Below are 21,579 nucleotides of genomic sequence, written 5' to 3' on the forward strand. Positions count from 1 at the left end.
GCATCATAATATCTGCTACAAAGATCCAGTAGAAAAATGAATAAATGTTGTGAACTGTCAGTTTACAGAGAAATAAAACTTATTAGCCAATAAACATATGATAAAAAAAAATCTCATCCTCATTTATAAAAGAATTACAAATTAAAACACCAGTGAAATGACTTTCATACCTATAAGGGAAAAATATAGTAAGCTTGATAATACCAAGTGGTTTATTTGTACCAGCATTTGGGGAAATAAAAACATTTACACATTGTCATGGATCTGTTAATTGGTACAACCACGTGGAGAACGCTTAACAATATCTAGTTAAAGATGCAGATATCCTTCAACCCAGCAATTCCCATTCTAGGTGTCTAAACTAAAGAAAAATTTCACATATGTGCTACAAGGGGACAAGTAAAAGAAGCATGTTCATTGCAGCATAATTGTTAATAGTGGAAAAAATATAAATAGCCTAAATGTCCCTTAATAGGAGAATGGATAACTAAATTATGGTCTAACAAATGAACTAGATACCCTAAAGTATAGCGTTGAAAGAAAAAATTGCCAAAGGATATACATAGCATAATTCATAAGTGTAAATATTAAAAACACACATACGAAATTTATGTATTGTTTATGACATATACATATGTAGCAAAAGAACAAAACATACAGCTTTAGCTCAATCCGTAACAGATAAAAAAACACATTCAGCAAAATATTGATACCTATTTAATCTAGATAGTCAGTACATGGTATTTATTATCTTTCATAGTTAAATATGAAAATAATTTTTAAAGGTTTTGATGTATACTTTTTTCTGAATTTTATCACTTGTGCTGAAAGAGAATATAGAAGTTTAGAAAACTGCTCAGTTAATACTTATGTCAAATGTGATTTATTGAGGATTCTGTTTGTCTGAAGTCTCTGGTTCCTTAAAAATAGGATGCTGCTCCCACGGAGTCTTTACTGAACTGGCAAGACTACGAGGGTCGAACTCCTCTTCACTTTGCAGTCGCTGATGGGAACGTGACAGTGGTTGATGTCTTAACCTCATACGAAAGCTGCAACATAACATCTTATGATAACTTATTTCGAACCCCCCTTCACTGGGCAGCTTTACTGGGTGAGTTGAATGTGAATCAAAAGATCAACAGTAGGAGAAACAGCATGAGTATGGGAAACTCTATGCCTGCTCTTCCCCTAGCTCCCATCTCCTATTTAATTATTTTAATTTTTAATTATGTGACATTGTTTTATATCTGAATCTATTTATGCTTACAGTTTAGTAATGTAAATGTATTCTCTGTTATATATTAGTTTTAATTTCAACATCGTATCTTAATTTTTATTATAAAAATAATGCACATTCATTGACAAATATAAATGTAAAATAACCCTTTTTTTAACATTCAGTGCCTTTATTTTTAGGGAAAAGAGCTTTAATTTTATGTTTGTACTAATACAATCATATTTGATTTTTTTCTTCATATTTTCCTGATGTACCTTTTACTTAACCTTTTTGGAGATCACTTTTTTTAGGTGAGAAGGTGCATATATGTGTATGTGTATGATTTTTGCGGGGGGCAATCTGAGAGTCTTTCTGTTTCAGTGAAGGAGTTTTACCCATTAAACCTCATTGTTATAAGATATATAATATGGGGGTGGCCGGTTAGCTCAGTTGGTGAGAGCGTGGTGCTGATAATACCACGGTTGCCAGTTCGATTCCCGCATGGATCACTGTGAGCTGCACCCTCCTTAAAAAAAAAAAAAAAAAGATATGTAATTTGGTCCTTTTCCTGCTATTCTGCTCAAATCTCTTTGAGTATTGTGTTTTTTGTTTTGTTTTTGTTTTGTTTTAATTTTGCTTTTGTTTTTCTGTTTGTTTTCTGCCTTTTGGTGTGTGGATTAGGTTTGTTATTTGGTTTTGAATTACCTAATGTTTTAGGAGGTTTTTAAGGTTTTGTTAGTGGTTATTTTTAAATTGACCAAGAACTTTGTTAAGCCTGAGTTGGAGTCAAGAGTAAAACTGCATCTGTTAATTACTGCCTATGTAAAATGAGGAATTTAGTGCACTTATTTACTGCTCTTTAATTATTTGTTAATATAACCTGACGTTTTCCCCCAATTATTGTGATCTTAGTTTTTTAAGTTACACATTGTCTCTTTGGAAAGTGATTTTTACATTTACATTCAGTTTTATAGTCAGAATTATACTTGTTACTTAGAGTTCATTTCAGTGTGCAGTTTCATTCTTTTTTCCTTTTTTTCTGCATTCTGGGAGGACTTTACAAATTTATCTCCACATCACTAAATTGACTTTTTGTTCCGTAAGTTCTGCTTTCTTTCTACCCCTTATATAGATTTGATTTGATTTCCTTCTCTCATCCGTATTTCCTTTTATCTCAGTCTGTTTCCCTTTTTACGTCTTACCATTACCTTTTCATTTCAGTCTACTTTCTTCTTAGGATATTCTGTTTCATTTCATAGAGGCCATCTCTTTGTACTAAATTGAGGATGCCAAACAGTTTCCTGAATTTTCCTCAGGATCCTTCTCTAGATCATTTTCTGAGGTATGCGCTTCATCTGTCTGATGGTGTTCCGATTTCCCTGTCCTGTAGAGTGTTTTCATGTAGCCTTTACTGACTGTTTCTCTTTATCCTTCAAAGAAGATAAGATGTGTTTCAGTTGACTATGTGGCATAGATTGCCTTTGATCCTACTTTTGTCCATCTGTGTTGTGGAGAACTTGATCTTAAACTATAGCTGGAGTTTAGATAGATGAGATGAGATAGGTAGATGAGATAGGTAGATGAGAACAACTCTCACTAAATTCTTTTTTTCTGCCTGACTCTCATGGAGTGTTTCCTTACTCTGCTAATGTGGCATCTTCATTGCCTGGTTCCTCAGTGTGCTGAAGCAAGAGAATTTATGAAATTCAGGTTTTCTAAATATACGACTGCCAGGTTTGTTCAGTCTTTGATCCTTTCTACAGTTCTTCACTTGTGGAGATCACATCCTCCAGAATGCACTGTAGAGTATTTTCTCCACCACCACTTCATCATTCCTGCTCACTTGCTTTCTGGGATTTGAACTCACTGCCTAGATGTTAAAAGACTGGAAGAGGGAGGTTAGAGGGAATGGATAGGAGACCTTAGCGATTGCAGGAGATCGTACTAAAGTTTGTTCTCCTGAACAGTAGAAGAGAGTAGCCATGCACTTCTGATTGGTTATGCAGTGGAACCTGGAGAGCAAGGGACATTGATGGCTGAGAGGGGCTGGCTTCTGATATAACGTCCTCCTTTCTTACGGGCAGTTTTATAAAGTGAAGCCAAGGAATGCAATGAGCTGATACCTAATATCATTTTTTTCTCAATCTGTTAATAATAATTAATGTCATTTCATTCCTGATTGAACATTTAAATCTTTAGTGTTGTGTCTGCCTTTGTTCTACATTATCATAGTATTTTAACGAGAAGTTAGAAGAGGCTACACTGGGGGCTGCTATTCAGAAACCATTTTGAATGCCATATTACGTACTAGTGATTTTTCTAACCCCTTTCTTTTACATAGAATATAAATTAATGTCCTTGTTATGTGACAGCTACCTTGTGTTTCTGCTTTCAGGCCACGCACAGATTGTCCATCTCCTTTTAGAAAGAAATAAGTCTGGAACAATTCCATCTGACAGCCAAGGAGCAACACCCTTGCACTATGCAGCTCAGAGTAACTTTGCTGTAAGTAAAACATGACAGTTATTTCTTTTGATTAAATTTTAATTTTGATATCATTGTAAATGCATTTGCAGTTGTAAGAAATGAAACAGTGAGATCCCATGTACCCTTCATCCAATTTACCCCAATGGTAACATCTTGGAAAAGTATAATACAATATCATAAACAGGAAATTGACATTGATACAATCTACTGGCCATTTAATTGCGGTTTAAAGGGTTAAAAATAATTGCAAAAACCACAATTACTTTTGCACCGACCTAATACCATGTTTCCCTGAAAATAAGACCTAGCTGGACAATCAGCTCTAATGCGTTTTTTGGAGCAAAATTTAATTTAATACCGAGTATTATATTATACCCAGTATTATGTTATGTTATATTATATTATATATTATATTATATGTGGTCTTATATAAGACCTGGTCTTATATTATAGTAAAATAAGACCAGATTTTATATTAATTTTTCCTACAAAAGACGCATTAGAGCAGATTGTCTGGCTAGGTCTTATTTTCAGGGAAACACGGTATGTATATTATATATCTGAGAAAGCGATAATATGAATTATTGATATTTCCAAAGATATGGGATATTATTAGCAGTTCTTTCCTTACCCCCCTTTATAGTTTACTCATCCATTGTGTCACTCAATCCAGCCAACAACGTGATAGTGTCTAGGCTGCTTCAGCTTCCTGAGTATGAGTGGCCACCAAGGACCGCAGACTTGTCCATAGAGGCACATATGAAAGCAACCACATTTGATTTTGCTGCCTTCTACATGGTGTGCATAGTGAAATGCTTGGTTTCATTAAATTATAAGAATGCTATCATTAGCATAGCATAATTCCATCTTCCTGACCTCCACAAATGTAGCATTGAATATCTGAGTACTCAGATTGCTAAAATACAGAGGGTGCCAAAAAAATGTGTACACATTTTAGGAAAAGAAAAAACTGTATTAAAATTGTAATACTCAATATATACCGATAACAAAAGATGAATACAAGTCATGTGTATACATTTTTTGGCACTCCCGGTATTTTATTTCCCATCCTTCATTCTCTCTGGTACTCAGAACAACTATAGCTATAGTCCTTCCTTCCTGGCATTCATAAAAAGTTATTTTACCACCTAGGGTTTTGGCCAGCTATTATCTTTTATCATCCAAGATCTCCAAAAAATACAAAGTAGATTTTGAAGAGGATCTCTTTTTACAAACAGATGAGAAATTCAGTTGGCCCAGGCTAGTCAATCTATGGAAATCAGAAGGCAATCCATGTTTCAACACAAGCCTATAAGATAAGACCTGTTATCTCTATTTACAGATGATGAAATCAAGGTTCCAAGAGATTAAATGACTTGCCCAAGATCTTCAACCCAAGTCTTAGGCTCCAAATTTAACATATATACAGATACCAGTAATTAAGTAATTGTGCTCATGGGTGTAAGAAATAATGGTAGAACATATGGATGTTTATTCAAAAAAATACTTGCTTTGGATAATCTTCCAATCCCAGAGATGGTTTTTTAACAATTATGCAAATTTTCTAAGCTCAATTTGAAGCCCCTTAATTTTCTCAGACTTGTTACTTCACAAGAGGTTGCAATTCTCTTTTTGAAAAATATCATCAACAACAATAAAAAAAAAAATTATTTGATTCAAAAAAGGAAAAATACTTTGCTTCTTAGTGGCAATCACATGTAACAGTGGCTTTGTTACCATAAAAAAATACTACTCTCTTGTCTCAAATTTTTAAATGAAGTTTTCTTAACAGGAAACAGTTAAAGTCTTTTTAAAACATCCTTCAGTGAGAGATGATTCAGACCTTGAAGGAAGAACATCGTTTATGTGGGCTGCTGGGAAAGGCAGTGATGATGTCCTTAGGACTATGCTGAGTTTAAAATCTGACATTGACATTAACATGGCAGACAAATATGGAGGTACAGGTAAGAACCGGTGGACATCATCCATGTGCTTTCATTCAGGCTCTGAAGTGTGGGTGGTGCTATAAAACTTGTACAATAGTGCTTTAAAATCATTGTTCCTAATTTAATATTGTTTAACTTTTCATCTTCACTTCTTCAGTTTAGGTTGCCAGGATATCACTCCAAAGACTTTATTTCCAGCAGGCATTATCGCTAAAATTAGCCTATATTTCTACCTGCTGAATGATGGCATTTGGTTTAAAATCTTAGTTGTTTCTTAGACGTGGTCATGGGAACTCTTCTGATTATCTTTGTATTAAAAAAGCATAAACCTGTACTTTAAAACTGTGCATATTTAGTAGTTATTGATTATATTTTCAAAAATTCAGCATTATTTTAAGGAATGCACACATCTAAGTATGTTCTCACCAGTCTCATTTAATATGCTCTTTACTCAGATTTGAATAGCATTACCTCATACTGAATCTGCCATTTTAGAGATAACCTCTCAGGACTCTAAAAGCTTCAAAACTTCAAGTCAGCTTTGCATAAAAATCTCTTACTAGATGTTTCTTTCAATCTCTTTCTCTAATAAGAGAGCCCTTTAACTATGTGTTAGTTAATGAGAGAGGTACACGTTTTTTAGCATTCACTGTCAACTTGGCAGTCTTCTCCTGTGTTCTGTATCCTAATTGCAAGTCAGAAAGAAAGAAAATTCACACAACAGCACTGAAGAGAATAAAAACTCAGCTATGAGCGTCTCAATGTTATTTTTTTCTTATTTGTAGAAACATACTAGAGCCATTTGCAGCTACCTGTTGTCCTGGATACGATCTTCCTTGGCCACCAAACTATTGATTTAGCACTGGGGGGAAGAGTGGAGAGGAAATTACATCTAATAATCTCTCTCTCTCTCTCTCTCTCTCTCTCTCTCTATGTGTGTGTGTGTGTGTGTGTGTGTGTGTGTGTGTACCTACACACCATACCCTCTCAATTATTTTTAAGAGTTTTTAGATAATATCAATTTTGATAAAGTCTTTAACTTTCAAAAAGATTTCTTTATCAAAGCCTCGCAGTAGACCTTAAGCTTCTTAAGAGGTATACTGCAGACACGTAGGACATTGAATTCATAAATGGTCTGAACATTTAATTTTTTGCCTGACTTCCATTAGTGTGCACTCTTTCACTTTATCTCTAGCCTTTCTTTTAGCTTAAGTTTTTCATGTATTTTAATAAAGTATAGGTGAGGATACTTGAATCCTTTTGACCAATGGTGTCTTTTGGATGTGCACCATGGTTGGAGTTCAGACGTAAATTCTTCTCAGATTCATTAATTCCCTGAGCTCTTTCTCCTATGGGGATTTTACTGTATGCCAGAGATGCTTCCTGACATTTCTCGTCTAGGAAAGTGAGTTCCTCGGCATCATCCCTCTACAGGGATGTTGTTGTTTTTTTTTTCCTTTCTATTGGAAAAAAAAAAGTTCTTGTCAACAGCAATATACGGACATTATTTGGATCCTGATTCAAATAAATAAACTATAAAAATGCTAAAGTCATCAGAAAATTATGAACACTGTCCGGATATTTGGTAATACAGAATTTTCGTTAGTATGTTTTAGGTATAATAGTGGGACTTTGCAGTGCTGGGCCTGGGGGCTCATTTCCCCTTTGCCAACAGGCGCCCTGTTCGGACCAGCCCATAGGGGGCAGTAGAGGGACTGGAAACCTGGAGAAGATTACATCTTTCTGTTTGCTTGCCATATGTCTTTGTTTCCTGTTCCTGGAAGCATCACCCTAGTAAGTCTTCTTCAGCACAGCAATGACACTTAGTTCCAATGGCAACAGTTAATGTCACTGTGCGGTTTTTCCATCAGTCCCAGTAGCAGCCTCAGAGCACCCTCCTCAGAGGTCAGTTTGAGCTCCGCAGGGCTCCTCGTCTAAGCTTTTAAGTTTTAATAATTCCATCCTCTTGTTTTTGTTCCCCCAGTCCTAGAATTTGTAGCTGTTTTCTGCATTTACTACGTCTGTGATACCTTAGTGTTCCCTTTTTGCTTTTTTCAGTTCTTCATTTCACAGCTAACAATTCCTTATATTGAATTCTCCCTGTTCAAGTATCTGTCATGGTTTCTGTCTCCTAAATGGACCCTGACTGATACAGTGGTTGTGTCTGAAAGACATCTGAAAATACATGTCTTTCAGATACACTTACCAAAATATTTACAAATGGAAGGATATGACTCTAGAATTTTATTCAAAATGATCACAAGTAGAGGGGCTAGATGGCAGTTAGATGAAACAAAGATTAGCCATGTACTGATAATTGCTGAAGCTGGGTGATGGCTCTACTGAGTTTACTGGACTATTGTCTTTACTTTTGAATATGTTTGAAATTTTCCATAACATAAAGTTAAATTAAAAATATAGCACTCCTGTGTAAACTTGTGGCACTTTTTCAAAGAGGGAGCAAGAACAGTTAAGTCTAAGGTTATTTTAATATAAAGTAAATGTAAATAGTCAGAAATGGATAATTTCCTTTAATAAGATTGCTCTGTCTTTTGCTTAATTGACATTTTGTCTAATTTTGTTTTATTTGACATTGATATTTGTCTGAAGAGTATCTAATGTATCCTGGTGCCATATCACAGAATTGTAGAATTTCAGAATTAGAAAGTACCTTAAAATTAGATCTAGTTCAGGGTTTTCCAGGCCATGTTCTCCAGAGCACCGGATTTCTATAGAGGTACTTGAAGTGTTGCTGAGGACATGGATGCTTAAGTGAATAACCCTCCATCCCTGCTTTAGTCAGAACAACTCTTACCGGTTTTATATGTGGAGTGTTTTATAAAATTTCATTTGGAGGAAACAGCATTCTTATGCTCTTAAAATGTGAAAATCACTGAAGTATCATAGGTATATCATGCTTCAATCTGCCTTATAACATTCTCAGTAGTGGTCTTTCATCCTGTGTTTGAACAACTCCAATAAAGGGAACCCACTCCTTCCCTCTTAACCTAACTCTACTAGAATGTTCTTCCTTATACTGAACCAAAATTTGTCAAACTGAATGTTCCACTCTGTGCTTTCTTCCGTATGACAACACTTCAAATATGTGAAATCTCTCACACCTGTCTGAATCTCATCTAGGTCAAATTAACATTTATCCATTTAACTCAGGATTCTCAAACTCAAGTATGCACAAGAATTACTAGGGGTGTTTGTTTAAATGCAGATTTCCAGAATATATGGACAGAGAACCTGTTTCAAATTCTGTCAACAAGTCCTGTTGACTCCATCTCTAAAATATATCCTAAATCTTTCTACTTCTCTCCATCTCTACTCCTGCCACCCTAGTTCAAGCCATCATTTTTTACCCAGTCTACTGTAATAGCGTTAACTGGGCTCCTTGCTTATATTCTAATCTGCTACAGTGCATTTTCCTCAGAACAACTAAAGTGTTGTGTTTAAACCGTAAATCAGATAATATCACTCACCTATTTCAAGCCCCTCAGTGTCTTTGACATTCTGCCCTGTATGTCCATTTATGATCTGGCCTTTTCTACCTATTGTGCTGCAGTTTCCTTGCCTTCCTTAAGCACACGGATTCATTCCTGTCCTTGTGTTAACTGTTCCCTTTGCCCAAACTAGTCTCTCTGCAGATCTCCACATTGCTGTCTCTTTTTTATGATTCAGATCTCAACTTAAATGTCAGCTCCTTAGCAAGGCTTTCTCTAACCACCAATCAAAAGTAGTCCCCAGTCATTCTACATATCAAAATACCTTTTATTACTTTCAATTATACCATCCATTACTAGCTAATACTTGTTGTTTATATATTCGGGTTTTTGGGGTTTTTTTTGCTTCCCATGCTAGAATGTAACATTACCTATTTTGTTCCCTGCTGAATTCCCTTCATTGCATTAATACCCAGCCCATAGCATTCTCAACAAATCTCTGGGAATCTGCATTTTTATAAGCTTCCTAGGTTTGGTCCTTGGATCATACTGTATGAAAGAAACATTGTTCTAGGCATTATAGAGCCATAATACTTAGAAAGAGCTGACCCAGACCTCTAAATAGTTATCCTGGCAAATTCAGAAGAATTTAAAGAGTGATGACTTTAAATAGAATTTAAAGAATAATCTAAAGATTGAAGACATAAGTCAAGCACTAGAGTGGAATAACATACGTAAGGGATCAGCATAACATGAAACTCATATATGGGCACAATTACTCTTGCAAACCCCTCACAAAAGCACCAGAGAAGAGGCCACATTCCATCTCAGTGTTTTCTCCACTATTGAAACAAATTGCTGTTTCTTAAATTGGGCCCTGAGGAAATAGCTGGCTTGCCTTTGGAGGCACATTGTATGAAAAATGCACTCAATGCAGTAAGGTGCTCGAACTCTCAGTATCACATGGGTACAAAGACCAACCACAGGAATAGCTTGTGAAGGAACCGTAGATTGACGTCTCTTGTCACACGATCCCTCAGGGGCTTGTGCTTATTGAGTGGGTTGGTGGGCAGAATTGCCTGCATCGTTTAAGTTATTTCTCTTTGTCATTTATTTTTCTCTTGCTCTCTTATAAAGAGCAAAAGATAATAAACTAGTAACTGAGAAGAGGGGACCATTTCAGACCAACAGGACAGAGGAAGAAAACGGTGAGATGAGAAAGATAGAAGGAAGGGGGAAAGTGTGAGTAACACATATGAATAGAAGGAAGATAGAAATCTATAAAAGTGAAAAATAAAGTAGAGAATTCTTAAGATTAGACTGCATTTAGCTAAAATGATAGGGAAGTCAAACGAGGGAAAGAGACATAGTTCGAATAATAAAGAGGTAAAGTTGCTATTACAGTGTTCATCACTTTCTTTTGCTCCCTTTTTAGCTTTACATGCTGCTGCCCTTTCTGGCCATGTCAGCACCGTGAAGTTATTATTGGAAAATAATGCTCAAGTAGATGCTACTGATGTCATGAAACATACTCCACTTTTCCGAGCCTGTGAGATGGGACACAAAGATGTGATTCAGACACTTATTAAAGGTTAGTTATTAAGAGTGCTCCTCATAAGTCACTCTCAAAAGGTAGGAATTCTTGCATTCATCATTTGAAATATACAGCCTTACGGAACAGAGAGCCTCCTGGGTAGAAGGATGGAGGGAAGAACGCCACACCTGGCAACAGGAAACTCGAGGTCCTAGCTCCACCTGTTGGTAGTTGTGTGATTTTTGGAACAGTCACTTCATCTGCCTGATCCTCAGTTTCCTTTTATGTACAAGGGAAATAATGCCTACCCTGATCAACTAACAGGCTTATTGTAAAAATCTGAAGTAGATAATATACATGGAAGCATTTCACTGAGACGAAAGCTGTTGTTATATTTTTTAAGCTTTTATTCTTTTTGATAAATGCCCTCTATATTAGACATGTTTATTATATTTTTGCTTTTTTTCAGGTGGAGCAAGGGTAGATCTAGTGGACCAAGATGGACATTCTCTTCTACATTGGGCAGCACTGGGAGGAAATGCTGATGTTTGCCAGATATTGATAGAAAATAAGATCAATCCAAATGTACAAGATTACGCAGGAAGAACCCCTTTGCAGTGTGCTGCATATGGGGGATACATCAATTGCATGGCAGTGCTCATGGAAAATAATGCAGACCCTAACATTCAAGACAAAGAGGTAGGAATTCTGGGTCTTTTTCTATTGTTTCTAAGTGTTTAGAGTAGTTTTACTTTGTTAACTAAAACTGAGTAAAGTGACAATTTACCAAATGAAGAGATCACTCACAAATCTATCTGTTAATTAAAAATGATTTTTATTTATCCATGTTCTTTTCAAGTCCTTGTCTGTCTATGTAATTTAACAAAGTCATAATATAGGATGGGAATAATTTTATAACTTTTATAAAATATACATACATGGCATATGCGTATGTATATATATGTATATGAGTGTGATATGTATGTGAGTGTGTATATATATATATATATACATATACATATATCTGTATGATTTTACAAACCACATTTTGTTTTGTTCACTTAAAATTATCACAAATATTTTCTCACTTGGTATATAATCTTTTTTGTAATCATGGATGCTAAATATTCTAAAGGTCTAAGAGCTTTATGTTTAATAACTTAGTCCTCATCGTAACTCTATAAAGTATTTACTATTATTACCCTCATTTTACAGATGAGGAAATTGAAGCTCATGGAACTTAAATAATTACCCTAAGGTAACAACAGTGGCAGGGCAGTTGGAGGGAGTTTGTGTCCAAACTATGCCTATGATTCAAATTTTACAATTAAATAAGTAACTTCCTATCACTAGACACTTTTTCGTTATTACAGATCATGTGGCATTAGTCATCTTTGTGCATTTAATATTTTTTTCTTTTGGATGATTTCCTTAGAATGATTTCTCTCTCATAAGTGAGATTATTGAATCAAAGTAATGAATGGTATATGAATGTAATTAGGCTTTGATATACAAGGATACTGTTGAACTGATTTTTAAAACATATGGTTTAATCTATGCTTCCCCCAGCTATGTAGTAATGTATTGATTTCTCTCAATTTAGCCAGTATTGACTTTTTTGCTAGTTTAATTTAACTCTTTAAAAATACTAGCATGTTTTCCATGTCAGAAAATATATTCCAGATTAATTATTTCGATAAATATTTATCAAGATTATTACTACATATTAAAAGTAACATAATGAAAATATGTAAAATATGGTCCTTGTACCTATATTATGAGAAATGCATCTTTTATAATTTACAGTATCTTTTACATTTTTTACAAGTTGCCAGTTTCTTACACAAGTTGTATGTATTAATCCACTTTCCATTTCTATTTTTATATGTATTGTTTTTATGTGTATTGTTTTGGATTATCTACATAAACAATGATACTATCTGTGAATAATAACATTTTTGTTTATTTCTTCCCAATCCTTATGCCTTTCATTTCTTGTCTGACCTTATTGAACTAGCTAGGACCTCCAACACAATGCTGAATACAATTGGTGATAGTTAACATTCTTAACTTATCCTGGCTTCTCAAGGAGAAAGCTTGAAATATTTCACCATTGAATACAATGTTTGCTATAGGTTCCCTTATAGTTCTAGTTGCTAAGATTTTTTTAATCACAATTAGCTGTTTAATTTTTGTCAGATACTATTCCTGCATCTATCAACATGATCATATTATTTTTCTCCTCTGTGCTGTTTATATGGTGAATTACATTGATTACATTGTTTTTTCAGATGTTAAACCACCCTTTTGTTCTTAGAGTAAGCCCCCTTATGATATATTTTTAAAATATATATATTAGTAGATTTTATTTGCCAGTATTTTAAGATTTTTGCAGCTATGTTCATGAGAGAGTTTGATCTACAGTTTTTCTTTCTTGTATTGTACTTGTCAGGCTTTGGTAACAAGGTTACACTCACCTTATTAAAAGAGTTAGGAAGTAGTACCTCTTTTCTTATTCTCCTAATGAATTTGTGTGAGATTGTTGTTAATTCTTCCTTAAATGTTTGGGAGGATTCCCTGGCGAAGTCATCACATCTAGGGGTTTCCTTTGTGCAAAAGTTGTTAATAATGATTCAGTGCTATTAACAATTACCAAACTATTTAGATTTTCTAATTATTTTCATTTCCCCTTTAGTAAGTTGCATTTTTGAGAAATTTATCCATTTTATTTAAAAAGTCCAATGGATATGCATAAAATTGGTCATATATGCTCTTATCTTTTTTATGTCTGTAGGATCTATAGTGATTTCCTCTTATTCATTCCATATAATGGTAATGTGTTTTGTCTCTTTTCTTCTTTAAAACATTTTCCATTTTGCTTATTTACTTTTTCAAAGGACTGACTTCTGTCTTTGTTGAGTTGCTATATTTTAAGTTTTTATTTTTACTATTTCATTCGTGTTTACTCTTACCTTTATTATTTCCTGCCATATTTTCCCCAGGTTTGATTTACTATTTTTTTTAAAGATGCTTTTGATGAAAGTTTAAATCATTGATTTTTTCCAATATTCTTTTCCAATCTATGTATTTACACACTCTGCTGCTTCTAAGCACTGCTTAACTGTATCCGACAAGTTTGGATAAGTTATACCCTCACTACCATTCAGCTCGAACATTTTCTAATTTCTATATTGACTTATTATTTGACACATAGATTATTTAGGAGTATATTGTTTAATTTCCAGACAGTTAGGCATTTTCTTATTATCATTTTGTTGTTGATTGCATTAATTTCCTATTGGTGCTGTAACAAATTTCCACAAACTTAGTGGCTTGGAACAACACAAATTATTATCTTACTGTTCTGGATATTAGAAGACCAAAATGGGTCTCACAGGGCTACATTCCTTTTGGAAGCTCTAGGGCAGAATCTGTTTCTTGGATTTTCCCTGCACCTAGCTGCTGCCCTCATTCCTTGGCTTGGGCCCCATTCCTCCATCTTCAAAGCTAGCAATGACTAGCTGAGATTTTTTCACACTACATCACTCTGATACTCACCCTTCTGCCTCCCTCTTTCACTTATAAAAACTCTTGTGATTACTTTGGGCCTACTTGGATAATCCAGGATAATCTCCTCATCTCAAAGTCAGCTGATTAGCAACCTTCATTCCCCCTTTCCATGTAACATAACATAGTTACAGATTTCAGAAATTAAAATGTAGACACCCTTGCAAGGGAGTGCATTATTCTGCCTACCGCACTGATGTGTACTTTAAATTCTCCTGTGGTCAGAAAATATACTCTGAATTATAATCTTTCAAAGTCTTTTAAGTCTTTTTTTATGCTCCAGCATATGGATGATATGGTAAATCTTCTATGTACATATGAAAAGAATACTGATTTTTGTCATTGTTTGGAGGCGGTGTTTTATATATATCACTTAGGTCAAATTTTTACATTGTATCGTTCAGGTCTTATGTAACGTTCCTGCTCTTTTATCTGTTTATTCTATCAACTATTATAAAAGATAGGTTAAAAATCTCCCACTGTAATTATGGATTTGACTACCTCCCCTTTTAATTTTGTCAGTTTTCAGCCTATGTATTTCGAAACTGTGTTATTAGGTACATACAGATTTAGGATTGTGATATCTTCCTCTTTGCTTTAACACCATGAAATATCCCTCTTTAATCTCTAGCAATGCTTCATGATTTCTTTATCTTTTATGACACTGAAATTTTTTAAGAATGCAGGCCATTTGTTTTATAGCATTTTACTCCATTTGGGTTTAGCTTATGATTCCTCACAGTTGGATTCAAGTTTTTCATTTTGGGTTGGAATGTTACATAAGTGATATTGAATCCTTCTCCGGATATCACCTCTGGAGATACATGATGCCCCTTAACATGTGCTAATTTTCATCACTTGGTTAAGGTACTGTCCATCTTCTCCACTTCGTACTTAACATTTTCCCTTTCTGCAATTAAGCAGTTTGGGGAGAGAATTGTATATATTTTTGAGTTAGCCTAAATAACTACGTCCAAAAATACTGATTCCAGATGTACCTGATCTCTGCTCGTGCTTGTAGGGAAGAACAGCTTTGCACTGGTCCTGTAACAATGGATACCTAGATGCCATTAAATTACTACTAGACTTTGCTGCCTTCCCCAATCAGATGGAAAACAATGAAGAGAGGTAAGTCAACTGTTGATAAAAAGTGTGTACTATTGTGCATCTCACATCCTTTCTGCTAGGTTTTTTTTTTTTTTTTTTTTTTTAGGTTTTGGAAATAACATTTATTTTTTAAAAGTTAACATGTGCATATAATAAGAAAGTGAAAACACAAGACAAAAGTCATAATCACAAGCAGTTTAGTTTGATGTGTCTGCTAGATTTTTAAAATCTCAAGTTTAAATACTGGTTCAAAAATAGTAAGTATATTTATACGGAAATCCTGAACCAGAAGAAAAGAGTAAAAGGCCCATGTCATGTTGACTTGGATCACGGGATCGGAAAGCTATTTAGAACTTCAGAGATTACCTAGGGCAAGCTTACATTTTACAGATGAGGTAACTTACTTTCTTCTGGCTGGTGACTAGCATCAAGTCAGGGGTTCCTGATTGACCAAAACTAGGAATTGAGTGGAATGTGTTATAGGTTCAAGAAGTTTCTCTTGATGAAGAGGATATTATCAGTTAGTGGACAGAGGTGCCATGATATAGCATGAAAAAAATAAGGAGAAACTAAGATGAAAGCTCGGGACTTTAGTCTAAATACAGATTTCTTGAATAATATGAGATCCACAGGGTTAGGCTGTGGGTGTTCTCCAAGGACCCAGGCCCAGTGAAAAAGGACCAGATACAGTGTGAAGTCGAAGCAGAACAGATTCTTGGTGGTCTTGCATCTAGGAAGATTCTAGTAATTTGTAGATAACAACTAAATTTGTGGTCAGACTTCCATCCCTGAGCTTCCCCCAGCCCAGGTCTGTGCTTTAGTTTTCATTGTCCATGGATGCTCTAACTAAAATTACACCATCCCCACCTTCTTAGCCACCACCAATTCTTTCTTCCTGTCAGGAGGTGGGAAACTTTGAGGAGAAAGAGGGACTTTCTCTGTGGGCCAGCTGTCTCCGTGGGAACATGCTCTTCCTCTCTGGGGCCAACCCCTTCATTTTCCCCACTTCTTCAGAAACATACCCCATTAATTATATCCTCCACCCATTATTTTCCGAAACTTTTTTCCTGAAGTTTGTCTTCTCTGCCCATAAAGTCTTCCTTCTCTCAGACTGTCTTCACTGCCTCCATTTCCTCATACTCACCATTCATGCCTTTGTAGTCAGGCTTCCATTTTCACATTTGTACTGAAATCTGTGTCTAAATGGTCACTGACAAATTCCCAACTGAAAAATCGTACGTTGGCCTCTCCGTCCGCTCTCACTGGCTTTTCTGCATCACCTAGTTCTGTTGCTTCCTCTTCTTTACTTTATTGAGACTAAACCTTCTCTAAGCTTATGTGACAGTATATTTCCCTGATTCTGTTCTAATCCTGTCTGCTCTTCTCCATTTCTTTTAGCTCCTCTTCCATTTATTATTTTTTGAATACAAACATTCTTCAAAGCCTGGATCTGTCTCCTTTGGTGTCAGCAGTCACCTGGGCACTGCTGAGTTCTAAAACTCTGTTTCAGACTCAGCATCTCTCTCTCCTTGGCTCACACTGTCATCTCCTCTTCATCACCAGCGCCATTGTCTAAATCTAGCCCTCTTTGACTCTTTCTAGAACTATTGCACTGTCTCCTTGCTGTTTTCCCTCCTTTGATCTTTCCTCATTCAACTCACCTACTTCCAAGGTAGCCTTCCTAAATCATATTTCTAATGTCATTGTTAATCCTGTCATTCCTCTGTTAGAATGCAGCCTCATCTAGGGAAAGTGTTCTGATCCCACAGTCATGTGTCCCAAACTTTCTTGTCCCGTACACGCTGTATTTCTATATCATGCGGCACGTTTCACTTTATATTATCATTTTATGTAATCCGTCCTTTGTATTAGCAGAGAACTCCTGAAGATCATGGTCATCTCTGTATTGCTCACTGTGCTTTTCATGTAGTAGCGGCTCAGTAAATAACCGGCACTATCAAATGGATGTTTTCAGGCTCCTAGGAGCATGACCCTGCTTCATACCTACTTTAGAATTTTCTGGAATTCTTAGAGCATATGCAGAATTAGATAAAGCAGACTAGTATGTCTTACTTTAGGAGCAATTATAGTCAGATGACAACTGCAAAACAAAAAAGATTTGAAGATTTAGGGGGTTGGACATGTAAGAAAGCTGGAAAGCCAAGTGGAATCCTCAAGGCTGAGGTTTTGATATTAAAGCAGATATGTGAGAAAGCTGAAGATTTCTCCCTCTGAAATCCTAAAAAAATCAAAAGGGAAACTTGACAAATCCTAAGTGCTAGTAATGATTTATTTCTAGAAAGGATTTATTCTCTAACAATGTTAACTGACTACTAGTTTTTTAGGAAACAGTAAAAAAAAATTTTTTTGTAATTCAATTCCCATTTATATGCTAATAAGCCTTGAATTTAAGACCTAAGTAAGCCTGAGAATGAAGATGCTTACTGCCTCCTGGAGTAAGCATATGTTAATTACAGACCTAAAGACGAAAGGAAAAATCCTCCTACCTGTACTGCCAATCTATACAGATGAAGAGACAGTGGCAATATTCCAGCCTCCTTTAATGTTTCATCAGCAGTGCACCTTGCTGTGCAAATGTCAGAACTTGGCACTGCCTTTTATGTTTATTGACATTCTAGTTTAGGCATTCTGCTCATCCCATCAGACCATTCCCAGATGGCAGGTCCAATTGTGTCTTGTTCTTGTCTTTATCTACATTGTTTCTTGACTGGTTACCATCAATGTAGAGCTAATTTTTACTTCTGGTGCATCGACACTAACCGCATGATGTGCACAGCATAGACATAATTTTTGCCAGCTACTTCTGGCTTTCAGTCAATAACTAGCTGACAGCTACACTCTGACATCGATGGGAATATTCACAGCACTTGAATGTTTCTAAATTGAACTGGGGATGAAGATTCAGAAGTAATAAACACAATACAGTCGGTTGCTTAAACTGTAGGTATAAACTTCAACCTTAAAACCTTGCGAGATATTTGAATTGTGTCTCCTTGGTCAAAAATTGACTGAGAATCCTAAATAAACCAATTGTAAAAACAGACATTTTTGAGAAAATTGGGGAAATTTGAATACGGATTGGGAATTAGATCTTCCTAAGGAATTCCTGTTAATTTTGTTAATACAATAAAGACATTGTGGTTATATTATTTATAGATGAATACTGAGATGGAGAGATATGAAATGATAGGAGTTCTGGGATTTGCTTTAAAGTACTTTAGCAAAAATAAAGAGGAAAGGCTTGGATGAAGCAAATAGGGCAAAAATCTTGCTAATTGTTAAATTTGGATGATGAGTGTTTAAAGGATTATTGTATTATTCTCTCTACTTTTGTTTATGTTTGAATTTTCTCATAATAAAAATATAATTTTTTTCATTAAAAATATTTATTTGAAATGCAATTTTCCATCCAGAAGCAGCCTAAGAGATCTAGTTTTTCTTACCTTCCTTTCACCACCTTTTACAAATGAGAAAACAGCTCAGAGAAGTGAAGAGAATGCCCAGGGTCCCACAGATCTGCTGACTCCCACTTCTGCATTCTTTCAGATGTATTATGCTCCCTGTTATTTCCTTTTGTCATATTTGTAAGTAAAGGTATAGTTTGGGCCCTTTCATAAACCAGATTTTGATAATCCTGCTTGTATACTATGTGAAAGACACTACATTTTAATTATAGAAGAAATGATCAAGCTTACTAAATATATGTTATTTGCATGTTGATTTTAGAAGTTTTATTCTATAGGAGACTTAAACTCAGTAATTGATAGAGGTATTGTGGAAGGATTATTAAACAGGGAGTCATGCGATCTTAGTTGCGGTCTAGATTCTGCAGGTAACTAGTTACATAACCTTCAGCAAGGTACTTATTTTTTGGGGGTCTGTTTATTTTATTACACTGAATGTCCTCTAAAATTCAGTTTGGCTCTACTGTTGTGTGGTTCTGTGACTCTGATAATCTTTTCCATTGAATATGTAGTTAAAGTTTTTAAATTTACAAAATGCTACCTACTTATAAATAATATTTTAAAGTTTATATACGGACTTCTACTTATGGCCTCTGGTCACTGAACAGTGGTGGCAAATCAAGCTGTCCTAAAATGGGGGTTCCTTAGTTTTAGTATTTGGGGCTTCCTTCTGAATTCAGAGTTTCCTTACTGAAGTGACCAAACCATTTATAACCACTTATAAATACTAATTTGGGTCCTATGGAAATAATATTTATAATGAGTGACTGTGGTATCATAGTTCATACTGCAATGTATGTCCTATAACAATAACAATAATAGCTGGCATTTATGGACTCCTTCCTTTGTATCATGTATAATACAATGCATTCTTTACATTTATTACGTTTTTTTCCTCATTCCAAGTCTGTGATGAGGAAAGCTGGGTCTTAGAAACATCAAGTAGGTTGTTTAAGAAGTGACAGTTATCACTACCATTGTTGGATGGTAGAATTTGGGTTTGTTTTGTTTGTTTACTTCAATTTTTTCACTTTTTGTATTGTTTGAATTCTTAAAAATATGTCATTTTTACCAAGTAGTCATTTTTCTTTAAAAAAGGAAAACATATCTGCCAAGATATTAACAGTGGTTAATTGTGAGAGTGAGAATACAGATAACTGTTATTTTCTTCTGTGTATTTATCCGATTTATTTTATGTTTCTAAAAATAGAAGATACATTTTTAAGAAGGAATTTGCCTAAAATCACACATCTAGAAAGTAACCAGTTGAGATTTAAACATATAACTATATGGCAATAATATCCATCCTTTCTAAACAATATATTTATCAAAAAGGTACTATATACACACTGTACAAAATTTAAGGACATAAAAGGGCATTTAGTGAAAAGTCAATGTCCCTCCTACCTCTGCCTCTCAGACAAGCAGTTTCCCTCTCAGAAGTATCTCCATTACCAGTTTCTTGGGAAACTTCTGGAGATACATCTTACACAGAAAAGCATATAGGGATATATTCTTTTCTGTACAAGTGGAGCACGCCATAATACTGTTCTGTTTCTTACTTTTTTCTTTATTTAACAAGACATCCTGGAGATCGTTCTCTATTTATTCATATACCGCAGTAATGGCTGCATTATACCGATGACTTCATTGCGTGGATGGCGCGTGCTTTATTTAAACAGACTTCTGTTGATGGATATTGAGGTTGTTTCCATTCTTTTACTATTTCAAACTGTGCTTCTATGAATATCCTTGTACATAAAGCATTTCACACATGAGAGCAGATCTGTGGGATAAAGGCCTACACGTGAAATGGCTCTGTTGAAGGGCAGATGCATGAGTAATTCTGACAGATATTGCCAAATTGTTCTCCCTAAAGATTAATGTAGTATATGAGAGAAGCTGTCTCCCTCCATCCTTGCCAGCACAGTTTGTTCTTAAACTTCTGATCTTTGCTAATCTAGTTATTAAAGTGCTCTCTCATGTGAGTCTTAATTTGTATTTCTCTTAAATGAGTGAGACTGGACATATGTTTAGGAGCCATTAGTACTTCCTACTTGGGGAACCATCTTTTATCTTTGTCTTTGGTGTTTTTGCCCTGCAAATTTTTGTTATTTTTATGTAGTTGGATTTATCATGCTTAAGTTTTCTGTTTTGTATCTTAAAAAAATAAAAAATAAAAAAAAGACTTCCCAACCCAATTTTTTAAAAAAACCATCCATGATTTCTTCTAATACTTTCATTTATATACACACACACACACATATATATATATATATGTGTGTGTGTGTTTATATATATGTGTGTATGTATATCTTTGGTTCATCCTTTTGGAGTAAAATGTGATACAAGGATCCTTTCCACATGGCTAGCCAGTTACCCCCACACTGTTTCATAATCCATTCTTTCGGCAGTGATTTTAAAGGGCCATCCTTATCATACACTAAGTCTCTCCATTTGGAGGTATATTTTTTATCCCGTAAGTGTTAGCTATCAGTATTCATGGGCTCAGACATCTGAATCGCACAGAATATTATTTGCAGTACTTTTTCAGATAGGAGCGAGGAATTATTTGGAATCTGGGGAAGAGGAGAAGTGAGCATGTGTTCTCACAGCCCCTGGTTTGTGAGCAGTGAGCAAAACTCAGGAATGGATATGATCAGCAGCCCAAAGCACCTGACCCCACGTTCACCCTTGTTTTATGCCCCTCAGAGAAAAAAAGGAACAGCCCTGGAGTACAGAAAATAGCTTTGTCTGACAGTATTCCACATCTTAAAATGAGGTTTCC

General features: G+C 35.2%; 1 protein-coding gene across 3 annotated transcripts in view; it reads left to right on the plus strand.

Annotated features, from left to right (window-relative positions):
* Window positions 1-21,579, plus strand: part of INVS (inversin) — a 119,204-nt gene that overhangs the window by 63,885 nt on the left and 33,740 nt on the right. For all 3 annotated transcript variants that reach the window (XM_033122483.1, XM_033122485.1, XM_033122484.1), the window contains exons 6-11: window positions 931-1,111; window positions 3,612-3,721; window positions 5,496-5,667; window positions 10,534-10,689; window positions 11,102-11,331; window positions 15,221-15,327. In XM_033122483.1, coding sequence (XP_032978374.1) covers window positions 931-1,111; window positions 3,612-3,721; window positions 5,496-5,667; window positions 10,534-10,689; window positions 11,102-11,331; window positions 15,221-15,327 — 956 coding nt within the window. The remainder of the gene's footprint in view (window positions 1-930; window positions 1,112-3,611; window positions 3,722-5,495; window positions 5,668-10,533; window positions 10,690-11,101; window positions 11,332-15,220; window positions 15,328-21,579) is intronic.

The sequence above is a fragment of the Rhinolophus ferrumequinum genome, chromosome 12 (assembly GCF_004115265.2).
Source record: "Rhinolophus ferrumequinum isolate MPI-CBG mRhiFer1 chromosome 12, mRhiFer1_v1.p, whole genome shotgun sequence".
Lineage (NCBI taxonomy): Eukaryota > Metazoa > Chordata > Mammalia > Chiroptera > Rhinolophidae > Rhinolophus > Rhinolophus ferrumequinum.